Genomic DNA, 11,066 nt, shown 5'->3' with positions numbered 1-11,066 from the left:
GGAAACTGCACAATAAAGACAAACAAAACCAGATGACTCACACTGCTGGTGGTTTCACCACCTGCTGCGCAAGTGCAAGGACCCGAGTTTGATCCCCCGTACCAAAAAAAAAAAAATTCTACTTACATTCCTATGGGACTCATTCTGAGAGTACATCACACTGAGCCAAAGGCAGCATCCAGAGCCTGGGCTCTGTGTGTGACAGGTGATGACTGTAAGACCTTCAGAAGTCAGACTGGGTTGGGTACTGCAGCAAAAACTGCACAGACTTGAGTCAGAGGGAATTTGATTTCAATCCCTTAGCAACATGGCCTCTGCATAAACATGTAGGCAGCCGTGTGTGTATATTCAGGTATTTCTAGCCTGGATATCTTTGAATTACAAGCTATTAATAGTACATATTAAAATGTGTTACAATCAAATTAGATGATGCGTATAAAGCATGCTTGTTTTCAGTACTGGGTAGTGAATCCAGGGCCTTCGAACTGACTGAGCAACATCTCCAGCCTTTTTTCTATTTTCAGTTTGAGAAAGGATCTCGCTAAGTTGCCTAGAGTAGGAGAAGACTGCAGTCCTCCCACCTCAGCTCCCAGGGTGCTGGGATTACATCTGTGTATGTGCCACCACACTCGGCCCATCCTCGGCCTTTTTGATTTTTTATTTTGAGACTAAACTGCCCAGGCAGGCCTTGAATTTATGATCCTCCTGCCTCAGCCTCCCCAAGTAGCTGGGGTGACATGCCTGCGCCACCACGCCCAGCTACAGCTTATCATCACTAGGTGAAAGGAGCCATGAGGAGGAGGGAGGGACACTTTCCAAACATGTGACCATCTAGTGAGGAAAGTTCAGCAACTTCCCCACGGGCACGCAGCTGGTATGGCAGCTGAATCAGGAGCTGCCCTCCAAAGCACTTCTCCCAGTCTGGCGGTCACAGACACAGGGCCTGCCTTGGAAGAATTCAGTGAGACAATGCAAGTCTCCTGGCACACACCTCTGTCACATGGGTGGCAGGCCATGTGACCTGCCTTCCAGACTCCACAGTCTCCTCTTCCGTACAGCTCTCACCAACAGAGGGCTGACATAGGCGTGATGAAGACCTAGCCCAGGGGCCTCAGATACTCCGCCAAAATGTCAGCAGGCACAAAAGTCCTGGGGACAGAGCTGCTCCAAGTTCTGCTCCACTCTGGAAAGCTCTACCTGGACCAGGTTTTAATGACATGATATTGTAGAGAAAAATTGCCCGCTCCCACTCTCTTCCTCCTCAACCCTAGAAGAATGGGTACAGCTCCTCCTACTGCTGTTACCCTGTATTTCTATCAGTTTCCATTCTGCTTTTGTACCCAGAAACAGTTCACAGTAAGGACCCCAATTTCAGACCCAAATATCACCGTTATCTAATCCCTACTGACTGTGTGCGAATCTCACTGCAGGTCCATTGTAAAAGTCACCAGTTTCCGGGAATGTGGGGAAAGAAAGGCCACAAGGGTGGGGAACCCACAGTTTGGTGACTCCTCAAACAATGAGTCACGCACATACACAGACCTACCCTGCAAGACTTGATCTCTCTGGATATGACACAGGCACAAGGACACCTAAACCAGCTCTAAGCCACAGGAAGTTCAGCACATGGTGCTCTCAAAACTTAACACTATGGGTAACAAAGGGAGTTAGTTGGGATAGGTGACAGGCTTCAGGGAGAGATGACCTTTCTTCATCTAGGATAGACAGGTTCATTCTACATCGCCAAATAGTGGGACCAGCCCAGAACCGGGGCACTGGGGCATTATGTAGAGAAGCCGGGCCTCAGGGCAGCCTCTTTGGTGCTGGTGTTGGTGCCTTCAGCCCTTCTTAGTTTGCTCAGGCTGCTGTAACAACATACCTTGGACTGGGTCACTGATAACCAAAAGAAATGTATTGGTCTCAGACCTAAAGGCTGAGAAGGCCAAGATCCAGACGCAGGCTGACTGGGTACCTAGTGAGGGTTTTCTTCATCACAGACGGCACCTTCAGTGCAGCCCCTTGGGGAGGAAAGGGCAAACAAGCCCTCTCTGGTCTCTATTATACAGGAAGTAATCACTTCCCAGATGTCCCACCTCTCGAAACTCTTGCACTGAGCATTAGGTACCAACATATGAAATTGAGGAGTGACATGAATACTCAGTCCACAGCACCACCTCAGAATGCCCATGTGAATACAAGCTTGACAGCAGGGCGGCCTCCTGGGCATATTTAGGGTCTGGGACTTGGAGGAGGCCATCCGAGGGGTCAAGCTCAGGAACAAGCTTGGAGCCAAGACTGGTTGATTTGATTTACAGCAGTAGAGTAATATGCACATAGATGTCCCGTACTATGCTTATGGATTCTGGATGTTCTGGCTAGTGGAGTGGCTTGTATCTGTCCAAGCCCTTCATCTCACTGAATCTTCATAATCAGTCTTTCACATCAGTGCATTACATCTGTTTTACAAATCACAAAACAGATTCAGAGAGGGAAGACATCGGTATAAGTTACATTGTTGACTAGAGTGGACAGAATCACAACTCAAGTCAGATTCATTGTATTCCAAAATTTATGCTCTTAGTTAAGGCAATGGCTACCATGATCTACATGCTCCCAGGGTTCAGGAGAGAGAATGCAGTTACCTGTTGGGCCAGAGTCTGGGGAGGAGGTGGTGAGCTGAGGCTTTGTTTCCTGCAATGTTGTAGGCTGGGTTTCTCCTGCTTGACTAGAGACAGGTGGAGTAGGTTCTGGAATGAAAACAAAGGAAAAAGTATGTTCTATTTGTAGAGGGAAATTTTCAATGCCAACAAAAATAACAAACAAGTCACTCATGGTGGCGAACACTTATAGTCCTAGCACTTGTGAGGCTGAGGCAGAAGGATTGCCATGAGTTCAAGCCCAGCTGGGACTACATAGTGAGTTCAAGACTAGCCTGAGCTACACAGTGAGACCTTGTCTCAAAAAAGCAAATACATAAGTACATACATACTAAATTGTAAATGACCATCAATTTCCCACAAGGCCTTCATTCATGAGGTGTGATATCCACCCACTCACTTCAAGCCCTTTTAATTCTCCTTAGTAATTTATTTTTAAAATGGCCCCCAGACACTGAATTGCTACCTAGTTATTTCATTATCATATAGGAAATATGATCTATAAAATATTGTAGTTTTATCAATATACAAAATTATTCCCTATTTGCTACACTCCCAGAGCCCAGTCCTCCCTATAAATGCAAAGCCTACAACAGTGCATCTCATGTGGAACACACGATTGAAACTTTTATGCTATTTACACAAGTGACATTTTACTTTCCACTAACCGGCCCTAGCCCACTGATAATAGTCTCCATCTGGATCTCCTAGGTATATTCACCTTCTAGGTTGTCTGCATACCTGTCCAGGGAGGTAAACATAGTGACTGACTCATTGTGTGTACACTACTTGATCCCTCGATGTCTCCTCAAGGTGACAATATCGCTCAATGTCTTGCCCCAGGTAATGATTTGCAAGCCTCAAAGCAAGGCCCCTGGTAGACCTTGGTCCCAGCTCTTCTGCATGTGCATCCTAGGCATCTTTTCTGAAGAGTAATTTCCTGACTCATCCTGCATTAATCATCCAAAAGATTCCACTGAGAGTTCTCTCACACAGAGCTATGTGTCGCTTTCCTCTCCTGAAATCTTAACTTTTATTCTGATCGCATGGCTTGCCTTATCTGCAGAGCTGCTCACTTGTCATTATAAGGTCTTCCCATGATCTCTTTGTCCAAGAACACCACAGAATTGTGGGTCAAACTCATGGGGGTGGCTGGATAAGAATTCCTCAGTCCAGCCTTTCCTAATTGCTCCTCACCAGTCTTTCTGTTTCCCTCCCCATCACAGTCTAGATAACTTTACATTTCAGCTTCACCCTTTCCCATGCTCTGAACTGTTTTCCTGTTTTCTCTAGTGTGGCTGTCTTTAGGAACTAAAAACAAGGCAATGCAAGGGTCAGATGGTCAGTGTTCACTGATTCAGTTCTATACAAATCTCCTCTTGAGCTTAATTTCTTCCTCTATGGCATCTTTCTCTTCTCCCTGCCTTTTTTTTTTTTGTACTGGGGATCGAACTCGGGACCTTGTGCTTGTGAGGCAGGCAATGGAACCACTGAGTTAAATCCCTGGCCCTTCTCCCTGCCTTTTACAACTTCACATCTAGTGGTTCCATGACTAGTATGTGCTGCTGGAGTGAGCACTCCATGACTACTTTAGGCAGCTAACATAAGTCTAGGCAGAGGCGGATGTAAAAATCATTGTCCCTGCATTAGATTGGCTGGAGTGCTCCCCTCCTCCCTGTACTATACATTTCAATCTAAATTTATACTGTTTAGGTAACTATCAGGAGAAGAATAAGGCAGGTGTGATTGCACATGCCTGTAATCCCAGCATTTGGGAGGCAGACAGGAGGATTTCCAGGACTTTGAGACCTGCTAGGGTACACAGTGAATTCAAGGCCAGCCTGAACTGCAAAGCTAACCCCTGTCTAAAAGAAAACAAAAAACAAAACAAAACAAATAAACTCAACCAAGAACACACCCTAGCTCATATGGACACATAATTCACCATCTCTGTCTATGTCTCAGTTTTCAAGGAAGTCAACAAATTATACATATTTTCCAAACCAAGTCCAGTAATCTTTCTAGTTAACAGGCACAAAGTAAGCATCAAAAAGTTCAATCAGTATTAAGAATGTCTCCCAGATTTTCCAGTGTGTTCAACTGCCTGGAACAAAGCTGGTTTTCTCTGACAAATTTTTATGGCTTTAAAATCCCAGTTATAACCCTAAAGCCCTATCTTCCAAACTCAGCTCATAGCCCAATCCTTCAGATCACTAGTGGTTAAATACACAGATGGTTCAATGGGAGTCAAGGGAAATCAGTATATTCCACCTATTTTTCTAGCTAAGAGTTTGTGACATTTCTGTTACTGCTCTGAATGCAAGGCTACCTCAAGAAGACAAAGGGGCTTTGAGAATCTCCATTGAAAGTTATCTTTTTATCCTGGAAATAGAAGATTTGAACCTAAACTTGTCCTTGGGATGATAAGCTATCTCTTCACCTGTAAGTCATTTCCATTTGTTTTATGTCTAAATTCTTTTCTGTGGGGAATTTTAAGTGTGAACAATACAACATGGTTTGACCACATAAATATGTACATACTAAACCTCTGAACTCTTTAAATTCAATGTTTACTTTTTAAAAGGATACATACCAAACCATTATTTGTAATCTCCATGCCACATAAATTAAGATAAAGGGTCCTTAAAGCAAAACTCTGCCAGGCACAGACTGTCCCCAAAAGACAGGGTAGTTTTATGTAGTCTTTGTCCGTGAGGATGTCAAAACACAACAAATCCATTCAAATGTAAACCTCAGTATTTGTGAGAGGAGAGATGATCCATCAGTTAAAACCACTGGCCTCAGATTCAAATGAACACAAATTGAATCCTAAGTTGACTACATTTTTTCTTAATGATTTTTAACCATGATCTTTAAGACCCTATGTCTCAGGGCTGGGGATTTAGCTCAGTGGTTTCACCACCTTCTGCGCAAGCACAAGGACCCGAGTTCGATCCCAGTACCAAAAAACAAACAAACAAACCAAAAAAGACCCTATGTCTCATTTCCCACCATTATAAACTCTTATAATGACATGATTGTCGTGAGTCACACCTATAATGACATAGCTATCCTGGGAATTAAATGGCATAACACTCTAAAGCATGCAGCATGGTGTGCAGCACAAGTATTAGTGTCATTGAAATATGATCCTTAATTGGAGGGCCTAAATTCAGAATGAACTACATGATCCAGAAACTCATCAGACAGGCTCTTGTGCCCAGGCTTTCCCTATTTTCTCATCACAGAGCCATGCCCAAGTAGGTGAGATCCACACAAGGTGTCCTAGATCAGTGGTCCAGGTACTCTTCAAATGCTTACACTGTGAAAGGTGCATATCATCTGAGAACAGTGGAGGACAAGGAATGTGTGAAGCCCATGTTTCAAACCCAGGTGAGAATTCTTGCCCTAGACAGTACTTATGTCTTGACACAGTGCCTGTATGGTCTATAGCCTCCCAAGAGAAGGCCTCTGGGCTCCAATACTCAGTTTACTTGTTTTGAGGTTCTGGGTATGTACTGGTGTTGGAGGAGCAAAAATAGAGACATGAGGTGATCTTGACATGCTTGTCCTCTGGGCTGGAATTAGAAATCAAGATGAAAGCAGAGATTAGTTGAGGAACAAGAAACAAGAGCCTTCTACTGCAACTGGAGGTGAGCACATGAATGACAGACTATCCCTAGGCAGGGCTATCTCTCCAGGACTTGGTTTTTGCAAATGGCCTGTTAAAACTTCTTATATGGGAAGGATTTGGAGATATGCTGGCTTTGAAGTACAGCAGGTAAATTGAAAATTAAATACTGAGGAGATAAAAACCCATAACTCATATGTGCATTAAAGTCTCTTTTAGAAGACCTATCAGAGGAAAGGTGTTTAGAGTGAAACAGTGCCCAATGTGGTTCCCAGGATCCCCTCTGTTCTCCAATTCACATTTTACCTGTTTTGTAGCTCTGTGTATGTGCTGGTGTTGGAGGAGCAGCAGAGACATGGGATAAGGTTGGAGCTCTTGTGGTTGTGGCTGGAATTAGCAATCAACATGAAAACAAGAATTAATGGAGAACAAAAAACAAGAGCTTCTGTGGCAACTGTAGCTGAGCACACCGTTGACACACTGTTTCTAGGCCAGACTACCTTTTCTGAACTTGGTCTTCACCAAGGGCCAAATAATATACATCATAGGGGAGGGCTCCGAATACATGCTCTGGATGAAGTGGAGGAGCACCACTGTAAATTAATTATTGAGGAAATAAAACCCTAATCTCAGGGGAGGATATAGTCCAAGGGTATAGCACCTGCCTGGCAAGCACAAAGCCCTGAGTTTGATACCTGGTACCAAAAAAACAAGAACCAAAAAACACCCCACTCTCATATTTCATTGAAGTCTCCATTACAAGACCAATCAGAGGGAAGGGAGTTAAGAGTCACACAAGGCCCTACGTGGTCTAAAGCCCCCCATCTTGCCTCCAATTCACATTTTACCTGTTTTGTAGCTCTGCGTATGTGCTGGTCTTACAGGAGAAGTAGAGGCATGAGGAGTTGCTGAAACTCTCCTGGTTCTGGCTGGAGTTAGACATCAACATGAAAGCAAGAATTAATGGAGCAACAATAAACAAGAACACCTGCTGGAGCTGTAGTAGAGCACACTGATGCCAGACTGTCTCCAGGCAGGGCTATCTCTCCTGAAGTTGGTGTTACCAATGGCCAAGTTGCTGGTGTGACAGGGGAGGGCTTTGGAGTTATAAAGGGCGTGGAGTGCAGAAGCTATGTTGAAAAGTATGTATCTGTGAGATTAAAACATGTATTTCGCATTTGTATTGAAGTCATTTTTAGATCAGTCAGACAGAAGGTGTTTAAGAGTCACACAATGCCCTGTATGTTCTACAGCCTGATATCTGGGCTTAAATTCACATTTTACCTGTTTGGGGGCTCTGTGTATGTGCTGGTGTTGGAGGAGCAGTAGAGACACAGGATGTTGTTGGAGCTCTTGTGGTCATGGCTAGAGTTAGAAATTAACACGAAAACAAGAATTAATGGCACAAGAAACAAGAGCTTCTTACTGCAACTGTAGCTGAGCACACCTATGACAGACTGTCTCTAAGCAGAGCTATCTCTACTGAACTTGGTCTTCACCAATGGCCAGCCAGAAACTTTTATAAAGTAAATCTTTGGAGACATGCTGGGGGTGGCAGAGTAGATACACTGAAAATTATTTGTAAGCTGTAATATGGCGGTAGCGATGGCAGCCTGAACTCTGGGGAGCTAGGCCGACTTTTTGATGCTTCAGAACAGAGTAAAAAGATTGGCTTGGCTCAATTATCATTGGTGTTTTATTTTTCTCAATTTAAAGACTGAAGTATTGGAACCATGGGAATAAAGGTTGAGCGTCCTCGATGTTTTTTTGATATTGCCATTAACAATCAACCTGCTAGAAGAGTGGTCTTTGAATTATTTTCTGATGTGTGCCCCAAAACATGCGAGAACTTTCGTTCTTTGTACAGGAGAAAAGGCAACAGGGAAATCAACTCAGAAGCCATTACTTTATAAGAGTTGTCTTTTTCACAAAATTTTTAAGGATTTTATGGTTCAGGGTGGTGACTTCAGTAAAGGAAACAGAAGAGGAGGAGAATCTATTTATGGAGGATTTTTTGAAGATGAGAGTTTTGCTGTTAAACACAACAAAGAATTTCTTTTGTCCTTGGACAACAGAGGAACGAAACCAACCCCTCATTTAGATGGGCATCATGTTGTTTTTGGACAAGTGATCTCTGGTCAAGAAGTTGTGAGAGAGATAGAAAACCAGAAAACAGTCACAGCTAGCCAACCATTTGCTGACGTACGGATGGATACTCAGCTGTGGAGAGCTGATCTCAAAATCTAAAGTTACGGGCTGGGGATTTAGCTCAGTGGTTTCGCCGCCTGCTTCGCAAGTGCAAGGACCTGAGTTTGATCCCCGGTACCAAAAGAAAAAAAAAAAGGAAAAAATCTAAAGGTAAAAAAGAAGAAAAGAAAAGGCATAAATCATCATCCTCTTCCTCTTCATCATCCAGTAATTCAGGTAGTTCGAGTGATTCTCAGTCCCCTTCTGAGTCTTCTGATCCTGAAAGCGCTTCTGAAGAGAAATCAAAAAAAAGAAGAAAGAAACAGAAAAAATTCCCGGAAACACAAGAAAGAAAAGTAAGAAAACTGCATCTAGTGAAAGTGAGGCTGAAAATCTTGAAGCACAACCCCAGTCTGCTGTCCCTCCAGAAGAGATCCCTCCTATACCAGAAAATAGATTCCTCACGAGAAAGTCCTCCTAAAGCTGATGACAAGGAACGGAAACACAGAGAGAGAGAAAGAGAGAGAGTGTGTAATGTGCCTAACTCCCAGCCTGCTTCGCACCAGAGACAACTCACAGTTACTAGATCTGGCAGGAAAACTAAAGGAAGAGGACCAAGATGTTATCGAGCTCCTTCCAGATCCAGATCAAGTGATCTTTTCAGATGTAGTGAGATCTTCTGTACTGAGGAGCTGCCAACTGACCTTAGCTGATGGGAATGGTAACTGTGCAGGGATGGAATGTCACAGATCAAGTTATCTTGGTCTATCTTTGCTTCTCTCTCTCTCTCTCTCTCTCTCTCTCTCACACACACACACACACACACACACACGCACACACACACACACACACACACGCACACACACAGTTTGTTTGGCAGTGTGAGGGATAAAACCCAGGGCCTCATGCATGCTAGGCAAGCTCTCGACCACTAAGCTGTGTCCCCTCTCTCATTTTATTTTGAGACAAGGTCTTGCTAAATTGCCCAGGCTGGCCTCAAACTTGGGATCCTCTTGTCTCAGCCTCCCAAGTGGCTGGGATCATGGGTGTATGCTGCCACACCTGGCTTTAGTCTTTCTTATTGATCATTTATTATCAACATCTCTATCTGTCCAAACACCCTCCTGACATCAGGATAAAGATTTTGGACTGTACAGCTAAGATTAACAGACATCCAGCCTCCATCACCCCTAAAGCTAAGATGTGATAAAGGAACATCTGAAATCTATAGAAGAGATTTCTTTACTTTCCTGTAGCCTGATGTCATTGGTACCAATATAACTGGTAAATGTATTGACTTATGACGTTCTTGTGTTCTGTGACTATAAAAGTTCTCTGACCTTTCCCACGATGGGACCCGTCATCAGTGGTAACTTGTGTCCATGTTCCTGGGCCATGGTTACACATATTTGATTCAGAATAAACTACTTTCTTATTTCCTTTGAAGCAGGGTTATTTCATGTTAATAGATGAATGAAAACTTTTTTCTCACCAGGCATATCTTTTTCTTATAAGCAGTTTTATTAAATCTTCCTTAAGTATAAAACAAGACCATAAGTCCCTTGAGTAGAGAATAATTGGTTTGAAAGCTCCTTTAGAATCTGATCGATTTTTGCCTTGAAGAAAAAAATTCTTGTGGGTGCCTATGATGTACAAGGCATTAGTGACAGTACAGGTCAGCAAACCTTTTCTGTAAAAGACAAGACTGTAAATGTTGACGGGAGTGGTGGCACATATTTGTGATCCTAGCACTCTAGGAGGCTGAGTCATGAGGATCTCACTTCATGTTGTACCTAGGCAACTTAGTGAGATCTTGTCTCAAAATAAAAAATTAAAATGGTAAGGATGTGGCTCTGTGTGAGGCCCTGGGTTCCACCCTCAGCACAAGAAAACAAAACAAAACAGATTATAAATGTTTTAGACTTGAGCATCTACAACATAATTTCAACAGCAACTACTTAGCACTATGAATTTAAAAAGAGCCTTTAGCAATACATAGATAAATAGGTGCAGCTGTATTCCTATAAAACTTTATTTTCAAAAACATTCAGTGGGCCTGTTACACGATTTACTCTGGCTGTTGGGTACCATTTGCTAACCCAAACAATCTATAACCAGAAGGTTGTGCTGAGGGTGGAATACATAGCCCCACCTCCACAGTCTAGAAATCTAATCTAGAGAAAAAAGAAAGCAAGCATGCAAAAATATCTGATTAGAGGTTCTCAACAGACACAAAACCAAATGGAACCTCTAGTTTCAGTTTTTTGAGGAATCTCCACACTGATTTCCACAGTGGTTGCACCAGTCTGCACTCCCACCAGCAGTGGAGAAGGGTTCCTTTTTCCCCACAGCGCCGCCAGCATTTGTTATTGATTTCTTGGTACTATCCATTCCTTCTGAAATGAGATGGAATCTCAGCATTGTCTTAATTTGCATTTCTCAAATGACCAGTGATCTTGAACATTTTTTCACATATTTATTTGCTGCTTCTACTTCTTCATCTAACAAAGGTCTATTCATTTCAGATGTCCATTTTTTTATTAGGTCTTTAAATGAGGGAGTCCTGATTTTTCTGAATTCTTTAAATATTC

The 11,066-nt window shown here is 43.0% G+C and overlaps 1 protein-coding gene across 2 annotated transcripts in view; it reads right to left on the bottom strand.

Moving 5' to 3' along the window:
- Timd4 (T cell immunoglobulin and mucin domain containing 4) overlaps window positions 1-10,756 on the bottom strand; it is a 100,574-nt gene extending 89,818 nt beyond the window's left edge. The window contains exons 1-5 of one of the 2 annotated variants that reach the window (XM_087194914.1): window positions 8,495-10,755; window positions 7,573-7,653; window positions 7,137-7,217; window positions 6,595-6,675; window positions 2,643-2,747 (exon numbers count right to left, since the gene is read on the bottom strand). In XM_087194914.1, coding sequence (XP_087051040.1) covers window positions 2,643-2,747; window positions 6,595-6,675; window positions 7,137-7,217; window positions 7,573-7,651 — 346 coding nt within the window. In that variant the 5' untranslated portion in view covers window positions 7,652-7,653; window positions 8,495-10,755. Of the gene's footprint in view, window positions 1-2,642; window positions 2,748-6,594; window positions 6,676-7,136; window positions 7,218-7,572 lie in introns of both variants that reach the window. The other variant, XM_013078707.3, reaches the window with a different exon arrangement.
- Window positions 10,757-11,066: the final 310 nt, after the last annotated feature.

The sequence above is a fragment of the Heterocephalus glaber genome, unplaced genomic scaffold, assembly GCF_053883595.1.
Source record: "Heterocephalus glaber isolate CG9 unplaced genomic scaffold, H.glaber_assembly_v1.0 deba00001606, whole genome shotgun sequence".
In the NCBI taxonomy this organism is placed as follows: Eukaryota; Metazoa; Chordata; class Mammalia; order Rodentia; family Bathyergidae; genus Heterocephalus; species Heterocephalus glaber.
The sequence above is the reverse complement of the archived record's forward strand: the minus strand, read 5'-3'. Positions and strand labels throughout refer to the sequence as shown.